Genomic DNA, 10850 nt, shown 5'->3' on the forward strand with positions numbered 1-10850 from the left:
TGTCATTTTAACCCAGGTTTTGTCACAGTGCAGGATGTGGAAAGTTCTCAAATTAGTGTCAACTCACCTCCATTTCAGAACAGGTGAGGGAGTAGGTTGTCAACTGCACAAAGGAAAATGGTCTTAAGATTCAAACACCAGAAATGTTAAGTCCAGAGTAACATCGACTCTCCACACAGGACGCACATAAGAGGAAAGGGGAGAGCCTGTGAGGGTGGGAGGGTGGCCTGGGCAGAAAACACCGCCCACCGGGAAGGTCTGCAGGTGAGTAGGGGCCTCACCGGATGGTCACCACAAACACTGACTGCGACATGATGCCCAACCTCCAGATGCAGCATTTAATCCAAGCCCAGAGACAGAATACCAAACTATATTTACTGTTTACAGTAGTAAAGGACAACAAAGAATGTACAAGCTGGTGCATAAACACAACAGAGCCAGCAGACATCCCACGGGTGCCCCGACAGCAAAATACAAAGGAGACACAAACATCTTCAGCAAGGTCTCAGGCAAGCAAGAGACGACGGTGGCATCGAGCTCTCCAGGGGGCAGGACAGGCAGAGAAGGGCCCTCGGGCAGCAGTGTGTCCACACAGAAGGACAACAGGACAACTACCAAAGTTTCATCGGGACAGACCCCAAAACGCTTCACAGAACTGAAATCACACACTTATGTGGAAGCTCCACACCAACCTGGAGAGCAGGGCAGAGTCTGTGAGGACACAGGTCATCTCTCACCAGCTTCGCCTGTAACCACACTTTGAAATTGCTCCTTTACACAAAAATGTAACTGCATATCAGCAATGCTTAATCTGACTTTTTTATAAACAGACCGTCGTCATTCATCAGAAGCAAATGCTAGAAGGAATCTGAGGCCCTGATGCTACTTCCAGGTGAGACATGTACGAACTTCTTTCTTCTACAGTAAGAAAAGGGGAAAAGCCAATTTTCGCTGGACCAGGTTTTTCCAGTGCGGCGTCACTGGGCCAGGCCGTGGGTGGTGACAAGTCCTGGACCCCAGACCCCACCTGGGGAACATGTTACTGAAGAACTTCTTACCTTTTATTTTAGAAAACATTCCAGGATTTTCCCTTCAACTTCACTATACTCTGACAAAGCTTAAATCTGCAATGTTTAGCATTGACAAAACCTGTGCCCACAAGAAATGGAAGTGGGAGTTCATCTCCCATCCCAATCGTGCACTGCAGACTCGCCCCACAGAAGCATCCCCACTGTGGTGACAGGAGTTCTCTACATGATTGGAATAAGCTGGTGGGGGCAACTGGGGTGCGAGCCCCATCTAGATGAAAAGCGGACATTCAGCCACAAGTTTGAGGGAAATGCTACAGGAGAGAAGAAAAAACAAACGGAAGTAAAATCAAAACCAAAAACCCTCCCAATGCCTTTCACCCCAGCAGAGGGATGAACTGGGACAGGCGAGTGAGGCCAGGACGTGTCCTCGCCATTCTGAGCTGCGTCCCTCTGGATGTCAGAGAGGAAAGTCATTTTGGTGAATGTCCTCAAGTGTCCACAGCCTCCTTGGCGATTGGCATGGTCACGCGTTCACTATCCAATGGCAAAGATGAGCTCGGTGACACAAGGGGACGGTCCCTCTACAGGCCGAACTTGGAGAGGCAGCCGGTCCCCCTGGAGCCCCCCGTCTGCTGCTGGAACACGTCGATGGTGTCTTCGTCCTCCATCTCCAACTGGCGGGCACAGGGGGAGGCCATTAGTTACATCACAGGAGCGGAAACGCTCAGCCGAACACGCGAGGTCACTGGACGGCCTCCCTCCCGCCGGGGACACAGCTGGGCGGCACCCAAGCTCTGACCGGCCCTCGGGTGGACACGCCGGGGAGAGGCTCAGCAGTGGATTTCCAGTGAGCCCTACTTATGCACCAGGCTCCCCCAGCCAAACTCACAAAAACGGTCAAAGTTAAGGACTTGACCTGATAGAAAAACCAAGTCTCATTAAAAATAAACTAAAATTTTACCAAAACTTACGCAAAATTAGACCCCGCTGGGAGTGTGCGATGAGCAGCACTCAGTCCTGGGGACCGGCAGGGGCCACGCACTTTCTAACAGCGTGGCGGGTCGGGCCTGAGATGGCCGAGCCCACCCCATCCCCAAAGAAGGGGCCCCTCCTGCCTCCGCTCAGAAGACCAGGCAGGGGTGGAGCAGGTTTCCCGCCCACCTCTTTCCGACACGGTGGACCTCTGCCCAGTGTCTGAACAAAAGGAAGCTTCTGCAGTCACACAGACTCACTAGGGCTGGGAGCAGTAACGTGTCCCGGAAACTTACTCAGAAGCAAAGAGAAGGACCGTCTGCGGGCTGGGGGCCTGCTGCAGACACCACGCTCACGGTCACAGGCCACAGCTGAGTGAGGGGCTGGAGGCGGAGCCCGGCCCCGAGGCCCTGAGCGCTGAGCTCGTGCCTTCCCCCATCCCCCCACCCCCGAGAGCAAGGCCATCGGGGACGCCCACCGCTGACCGCCCTAACAGGAGCAGAAAAAAAGCCTCCGCGTGGCTGCGCTTTCGCACCACACAGTCCGATCCTCCCAGCTCTGTAGGGGGGAAGACGGGCATCGTCCCTGCTTCACCGGTGCCAGATGCCCGCGGCCAAGGGGCAGGAGCGGTCCGACCCTCAGTCTCCACCCGCGGCCTCGCCAGGCACTCTCACCGGGCGGAGCTGTGCGAGCCGGCAGGTGCTCCAGGGCTAGCCGCCGGCCCACGACGAACCGTGCCCTCCCCACCCCTCTCCTGCACAGAGGCTGGGGGGCGCGACACTGAGCCAGGAATTCAGCCACAAGCTGCCTGATGCCACAAACCCAGCGCCCAGACCACAGCGGGAGGGCGGCTGCGCCTGCCCGGCCTCCTGGAGAGGCTCGGGGACGAGCACGCGGTCCTCGTCCCTGACGCCCGGCCACCTCGCCAAGTACATTTCTTCGGAAAACCCAGCCTTGAAATTAAATAGTTAAATATATATATACGGTAATTAAAACCACTAAGAAAACGTGAGGCGTTCCAAACCGGCGCTGATCAGCGACTCTCAAACACGAGCATCCCGGGGGCAGCTGCTCAGACGCGAGTCGGAAGCAGCCCGCCAGCGCGTGCGCAGTTGTACCTGTGCCGGGGTGTCCGTTTCGTTAATTGGTTGTCCATCAAACCGGAATCGAATCTGTCTCATCGACAAGCCCTGAGAAGAAAAAGCAGTCGTCGTGAGATACCCCCGGCTAGCACCTCAATTCAGAACCCAGACGTCTGCATCGGCGCCAGGCGTCTGGGCGCACGGGCGCACCGCCCAGCTGGTCCCAGAGCCGCACCCGGGACCCCACGCCGGGCCGCCCCAGCATAGCGTGTCGGGAGCTGCTGCCCTGCTTCTCAGCTCCTGCTGCCCTCACCCCCCTTTCCCCTCCGCGAGCCGAGCCAAGTTTCTACTCCGCGGCACCATCACTTCCTCCCCCAGAAAAAGTTCTCAGAAGCACGTCCGGTGACCACGGGGCACGCGATGAGAAGCCTGCGTGACCGGGGAGCCGCCTCTCTGCGTCCTGAGGGCATGGACCATGTGCTCGTGGTCAGGGCGCAGGGCCAGTTTGCCCGCACAGATGGGATCGAAGCTCACATCTCTGCTCCCCCATGAAACCTTCCAGTACGATATGAAGAAATTAAAACTGCATCAGCAACAAGGACAAAGAGAACAGGATGGGGACAGGCCAGTGGCCAAAGGACATCACCTCTGGGCTGCAAGCTGTGGGCACTAGACCCCAAGGTGTGGAGGGGGGAGACAAGAGCCCCGAGAGGCCAAGGGGCCGGGCACACAGGCAGGTGAGGCAGAGGGGCAGCTGACTGGGGATGACCACTCGAAAGTCTGTATCAGACCCCCTAATCTGGGCCTCCAACCCCAAGAGGTCAGGCACTTCCTCCCACCAGCAGAAAGTGCACTCTCTGGAGAGGTGGACTCAGAGCCCCGGGCTCAGGACAACAGGCAAGGGAGGCAGTGACGCCGTGGAAGAAGCAGATGAGTGGCCGCCAGTCCCAGCCCTGAGCCCCACCCCTCCTCCCCTTCATGCTCCCAGGGCACAGGCGGGGGTGGGGGGTGGACGAGGGAAGACGACGGGGAGAAGGGGGGCGGTGCCTTCCGGAACATGTAACCACTCACAGATGGCAACACCTGGGGGCCCCCACAAACCACCAGTGCAGGCAGGTCACCCCACAGCAGCATGCTGGACCTGTCGACACAGCCAGGCGTGCAGCACAGGGGAAGGGAGGGGTCAGAGGACTCAAGAACACACACACACACAGACACGCGCTCTCATTCATACACAGATGCACATGCATGCACGCACGCACGCATGTGTGTTCTAACAGACATATACTCACAACCACACACAGATACACAGATGAGCACACACCTCTGAAGCTCTCAGGGAGACAGAAAACAACAGAAAGGTCTGCTGGGGGAAAAGGAGCCTCAGAAAACAAACAGAAAACTTCTGAAAATTAGAAATCATGACATAGGGGGAGGGTGTAGCTCAGTGGTAGAGACCATGCTTAAAATGACATAAATAAAGCTGCGATCTTCTCTGAGGAGCAACATCTGAAAGGGGGTAAGAAAAGGAAGGACTGGGGCTCTTTTAGGGTCCTTTTTTTTTTAATAACAACAAAAACCCCAAGGCAAGGACCATCGAAGCCACAAACAGAGACTAAGGTCAAGTATTTGCAGAGCATCCTGGAGGGGAAGAGGCTGGCCAGGCTGCAGGGCACGGGCCCGCACAGCCACTCCTCACCACGGTACAGGGGACCATCAGAGAGCACAAAGGGACCGAGGGGCCCGGGGCACAGTGACGCTCAGGACACAACGACCCTCAAAGTGGTCAGTCTGCCTGGTCACCAGGAGAGGGCATGGTCCTCTGCTCCTCATCCTGAAAAGTGGTAAATAATGGGCAAGAATCAAGCACTGTCTGGACACCAAACTGTGCCCAGGGTAGCATCTCCACAGACACGAAGGAGGGATGGAGCCCACACGCAACCGCTGCTCTGACTCCAACAGCACCAAGAAGACGGCACCCCCGACCAGAGGCACCGGGGGCCCTGCCCGCTCAACACAGAGCGACCCACCAGCCTGGAGGGAGGTGGCGGAAGAGAGCACCCCAAGGGCGGTGCACACACGCACTTACGCACATACACAGGCGCACGCACACATGCAGACACACACATGCACACGCACACCAGCATGCGCACACATGTGCACACACCTACATGCACATGCAGGCACACATGCAGGCACACGCATGCATGCGCACCTGGCGCTCGCAGTAGGCCTTCATGAGCTTGCTCAGCGGTGTGTGCCTCTTGATCTTGAACTGGACGACGGAGCCGTCCTGCCCGGCCACCTTCAGGTTGATGTGGTCATTCTCCGTCTTCACCCCCTCCTGCAGAGAGACACGCATCTGGGCCTCCAGCCAGTCTCCCCACAACCGGCGCCTTGAAGGCCAGTGTTGGGCGGCTGCAGATCTTTTATTGTCATAAAACCAACCTAATTCTCAGACTTCTCCAGCAGCGCAGCCACATGTGTGACTGTTTTCTTTCTACCCAAAACTTATTTTTATTTATTTAAATTTTTTTTTCTTTTTTGGGGGGGAATTAGGTTTATTTACTTGTTTATTTACTTATTATTGGAGGTCCTGGGGCTTGAACCCAGGACCTCGTGCATGCTAAGCACGTGCTCTCCCCGAGCTCCACCCACCCCCTCAGAACTTATCTAACTTCTACTGTCTATGTCAGGAAACGTCCTGCAAAGCTAGTTTTCAGACTGTCTGTTCAAGGGGCAGGGGGACCTGCTGAATAGACACAGAAAGCAGTGGCGAGAAAAATCCAACTTGTTCTAAGATGACTCTTGTGAGACTAGTAACTGCATGGATTCGCGGGTTACTTACACTCACAGAGGCTGGTGAACAAGACAAAACAAGGTAACCGCGGTGCGCAGTCAGGGGTCCTGCGCCGGCCAGTCCCACCCGAACCAGGTCATCCGCCCTATTCTGTCAAGATATGACGGCTCCGAGCTGTGACCACCACACGTGGGGGGCTCTGGCCCCTGGAAACTACGGGGAGCTGAGGGAAGAAGCCTGTGTTCGGAGCTGAGGCTGAGAGCCCGGGGCCAGCCTGGCCAGCTGACACCCTTTGGGAGAAGAGGAGTCTTTTATTTTTGAACAAAATGATGAAGCAGACCCGAGTCAATCTGCAAATGAAGTTTTTTTGGGGGGCGGGGTTTATTGAAACATAGTTTTTTGTTTTCTTTTTACAATTTATTAATGGAGATCCTGGGATTTACAAAGTTCTACTCCTTTCTGGTGCACAGCATTATGATTCAGTTATACCTAAAAAATGATACAAATGAATATATTTGCAAAGAAAGTTTTGAAGGCACTCAAAGCAGGTTTGTTAGTTGTCTCGGCCGACACTCCCTCCTGAGACTCCCGTCCGGTCAGTGCAGACCCGCAGGAGCTGCTGGCCGCCGGCAGGCTCTCTCTGCCTTCCATGCGGGCCCCTTCCTTTCCTGGCCCCGGGGACTGCAGAATGGGGACCAGGGATCCACACCTGCCTGCATCCCCGCACGTGCTCCGGCCCCTAGAGACCCCTCCGATGGGGCTGGGGCCCCTGTGTGAGCCCCTTTCATTCCCCAGAGACTAAGTCTGCATTTGCTTTTTTATTTTTTCAAATAAAGGTTTGTTTGGGCATTATTTGACATTTCCAGAAAAGCTGCAGTCCAGAGGCAGAAGCTCCTAAACCGCCAGCCGGTCTCCCCCGTGCCAGCACCTTGCAGGCTGCAGCTCACCTCAAGTCCAAGAATCCACCGCGGACACATCACTAGCAACCAAATGCCAAGCGTTCGGGTGTTTCACCAGGTTTTCCACTAATACCCTTTTTCAGTTCCGGGATCCGACCCATGGTGCCACCTTGCATTTACAGATAAGATTTCTTTTCCATTTCTTCACAGTGTTAAAATACACATAAAATTTACCATTTCAACCATATTTAAGTTTATGGTCCAGTGGTATAAAATACATTCATAATGTGCAACCATTACCACCATCCATCTCGAGAATACTTTTCATCTTGTAAAACTGAAACACTGCCCCATTATACACTAACCCCTCCTTCTCCAGGCCCTGGCAACCCCCGTTTTCCTGTCAGTATGAATCTGGCTCCTCCTGGGACCTCACATAAGTGGATCACACAGTATTTGTCCTTTTGTGACTGGCTTACGTCACTGAGCGTGACGTCCTCCAGGGTCATTCCCGCTGTAGCTGGGGCCAGGCCTTCCTTCCTCTTCAAGCCTCACTACTGCTCCGATGTGTGTACACACCGTGTTTTGCTCATCCACTCATCCATGGACTGACCAGCGCTTGGGCTGCTCCACCACTTTAGCAGTCGTGAGTAATGCTGCTGTGATCGTGGGTGTACAAGTACCTCTCTGAGACCCTGCGTTCAATTATTTTGGGTCGATTCCCAGAAGGAGAGTTGCTGGATCATGTGGTAATTATATTTTTAAGTTTTGGAGGAACTGCCAGACTGTTTTCCACACAGCTGCTACATATGGAGAACCGACAGGTAACAGGGTAGGTCATGTCTGCGCGAGGATGCCTCACTTCTCAGGGACAGACAGGAGCCGATCTGACTCCTGAAACTCCTGCAGCCATCCTGCCATCACCGCCTGACGACAAAGCCATGCACAGAAGACAGCGAGGCATCAACAGACAGGCTTCCTGAGCCAGCAATTCCTCCAGCATTTCCACTTCACATCCTCCCTGACACCTGCTGTTCCTGTTTTGTTTTTGCTTTGTTTTTCTCAGAGCAGCAATCCTAGTGGATGTGAGGCAGTCTCTTGCTGTCATTTCAATTTGCAGTTCCCTGGTTAGTGGTGTTGAGCATCCTTCCATGTGCTTATTGGCCATTTGTGGATCTTCTTTGCAGAAATGTCTACTCAAGCTCTTTGCTCATTTTTTGATCAGGTTGCTTGTTTTCTTGTTGCCGAGCTGTAGGAGTTCTCCATATATTCTGGGTATTGAACCCTATCAGATATACGATGAGAAAGGAAAATCAAAATGGGGTCGGTGCTGCTCAGAGAGTATCTCAAACGGAGCCATGAGGCCACTGAGGACGGGGATGGAATCTGACTCTGTGACTCCATCCTGTCCTGACGATGGCGTCCATGACACCTGCCACACACTCAGGACACCTATGGGACAGCCACTCCTGAAGGACAAACACTTCCTTCTGTGTCAGAGCACAGCCTTTTGGCTTTTCTTTCATAAGCCCCTGACTCTTTCTTTTCCCCAGAAAGCTCTTTTGGTTTTACCCAAATCTGTGTCTCCCAAACTGCAATTCTTAGGACCCCAAATAAATTCTTCTTTTATTTGCTGCCGTCTGGTTTTTTTTTTCCGGTTGATAGCAATTTGCATATATCCTCTCCCCTTCTATGAGCTGCCTTTTTACTCTATTCATAGTGTCTTCCAATGTACAAAATTTTTTAATTTTTATGAAGTCTGGTTTCTCTATTTTTATTTCTTGTTACCTGTGCCTTTGGTGTCATATCCATGAAATCACTGCCAAGTCCAATGTCGTGGAGTTTTTGTCCTATGGTTTCTCCTAAAAGTTTCATTGTTTTGGATCTTACATTTAGGTCCTTGATCCATCTTGAGTTAATCTTTGCATATGGCATTAATTAGGGTCCATGTGGAGAGAGGATGCATTTGCTTTTCTAGTGAAAAGATACAGGGGTGTCTAGAACAAAGCAATGCAGGGACCAGAACACAAAGCAAACAAACAGGGCAGCGGCTGCAGACCAGGCAGAGAAAAGCACCGAGAACAAACGGCAGGCCCCGGGTGAGTTCTTAGTAAACAAGTGAACGCGTGAGTGAAAAAGAAAAGAAAGAGAAGAGAAACCCTAAAAACCACCACCACAGTTCACAACAGTCAGTCCCCTTCGAGGCGGAACTGGTTCCCCAACTGACCCACAAGGCTTCCTTTCCACAGCGATGGCCCGGGAGTGGGCCTCCCACCCCCTCCGCCGCAGGCCTGGAGGAGAGCGTGGCTGCAGGAGCCTGAGCCCCAACCCGGGAGGCGCCGAGGGCGCGGCGGGCAAGGGTGGGGCGTGCGGCGCAGCCATCCAGTCGTTTTGGAAGTAGTTAAAACAAGTTTATTCAGCCCAACCGGGCCATGGACCTCGACCACGTGAAAGAGGTAAGTTTAAACACCCTGGAGGAATGAGTAGTCTGTGTATTCCACTGCATTTAACCTGCAGTAAGAGGAGGCCACCTAGAAGACAGAAAGAAGGCATTTACACTTGGCCTCGGACAAAGGACCCAGAGGAGAGCAGCTTAAAACGAAAGCAGCTCCGACTGCTTCTGCAGACCCGAGGCTCCCGGAGGGCGACCTTCTCACACCACGGCAGGGGAGGGCAGGCTTCCTCCGAGCCCCCACCATGGCCCCCCGACCCGGGGCTCCCGGCAGGCCCACCCCAGCCCCAGCTCTGCCTCCCGTGTGTGCTGTGCTCCAGTCTCAGCTGCGGGGTGGGACAACCTCCAGCAGCAGCTGGTATCGGAGGAAGCCTGCACGCAAAGCATTCAACTCGGAGCAGATCTTACACTTGAAAAACACAGACCCCAAGAGTGCAGACGAAAAGCTCCAGAAACTTGCTTTTAACGACAGCAGAGAGCACACCCGCGGGCCTTCCCAAGGACTGCAGGCCAGCGCACCAGAGCCCGGAGCCACAGCGGAGCGCGCGTGGGGAGGGCGTGGCGCACCCGGGAGGAGGGGTCCAGAAAGGCCAGGCCTCTCGGAGCCCCTGTCCCCAGCCTGTGCCCTCTCGGCGCCCCGCAGTGAGGACGGAGGAGGGGGCCACGCACACGCGAGGGGCAGCACAGCCCAGGCCGCCGGGACCGTGGGTCCCCGCACTAGGGGCGTAGTGACGGAGGGTCCCGGGGAGGGAAGAGGTCCAGGGGAGGGGCGGTCCCAGAGAGGGCTGGGGATGGGGGTGACGTCGGGGGAGGGGACCTCGGCGGGTCCTGACTGGGAGAGGGTCTCTGCGAGAGAGAGAGTGCCGGCGAGAATGGTCCGGGCTAGGGGCGCCCAGGCTCCGGGACGTCGGCCCACCGGAGGCGGGGGCGGAGCTCGAGGGCCGCCCCGCATGGGGCGGGGCCCAAGCGGAGGGGCGGAGCTCGTGGGGCGGAGCGGCCGTGGGGGCGGGGCCAGAGGTTGGTGCTAAATGGTGGGCGGGGTCTGGGGCGGAGTCTGGGTGGAGGGCGGGGCGCGCGGCCGGGAGGGGGAGGGGAGCCGAGCGGAGCCGGGCGGCGCGGGGTGGGGGCGGGGAGGCCCGGCGGCGCCGCTGGGCCCTGGCCCGGGAGGCCGACGGCTACGGGCGGCGGAGGGCGGCGAGGCCGGGGGCGCGGGCGCGGGCACGGCGGGGACGGCGGGCCGGGGGTCCGAGTCCGGGACCCGGCCCGCGCCCGCCGGCCCTTACCTTGGGCTTCTCCTCGGACATGGCTGCGCGCGGCGGGCGGCGGGGCAACAGACAGCGCCGGGCGGGCGACTCACGCTCTCGGCCCGCCGCTCTCCCGCCGCAACTGCTCGCGGGGCCGCGCTTTGCCCCCAAATCCCCTCTCGCCGGTTGGCTGCCGCGGGTCACGTGGCGGGTGCGCGCGCACGAGGCGCGCTCCCGGGGCATCGGGGCCGCGCCCGGCCGCCCGAGGTTCCTGGTGGTTGAAAATGCGTCACCGGGCGGGGCCCCGCGCGATCCGGCGTCGGGACTTCGGGGGCACTCAGGGCAGCTGGGGAGGGTGGGGCGCACAGGG

The 10850-nt window shown here is 56.5% G+C and overlaps 1 protein-coding gene across 4 annotated transcripts; it reads right to left on the bottom strand.

The window, feature by feature from the left end:
• Nucleotides 1-354: 354 nt before the first annotated feature.
• On the bottom strand, nucleotides 355-10676 carry SUMO3 (small ubiquitin like modifier 3). 4 transcript variants are annotated; one of them, XM_072970286.1, is made up of 6 exons: nucleotides 10520-10642; nucleotides 8573-8646; nucleotides 6833-8069; nucleotides 5301-5429; nucleotides 3122-3193; nucleotides 355-1705 (listed from the first exon to the last, which is right to left on the bottom strand). In XM_072970286.1, the coding sequence occupies exons 3-6, from the start codon at nucleotides 6860-6862 to the stop codon at nucleotides 1613-1615; spliced, it is 324 nt and encodes a 107-aa protein (XP_072826387.1). In that variant the 5' UTR covers nucleotides 6863-8069; nucleotides 8573-8646; nucleotides 10520-10642; the 3' UTR covers nucleotides 355-1612. The 4 variants fall into 4 exon arrangements, with proteins under 4 accessions (XP_072826387.1, XP_072826381.1, XP_072826389.1 ...); XM_072970280.1 differs by lacking the exon at nucleotides 6833-8069 and having other exon boundaries at nucleotides 8573-8758; nucleotides 10520-10649; XM_072970288.1 differs by lacking the exon at nucleotides 6833-8069 and having other exon boundaries at nucleotides 10520-10641.
• Between the last annotated feature and the right edge of the window lie 174 nt (nucleotides 10677-10850).

Source organism: Vicugna pacos, chromosome 1, assembly GCF_048564905.1.
Source record: "Vicugna pacos chromosome 1, VicPac4, whole genome shotgun sequence".
Lineage (NCBI taxonomy): Eukaryota > Metazoa > Chordata > Mammalia > Artiodactyla > Camelidae > Vicugna > Vicugna pacos.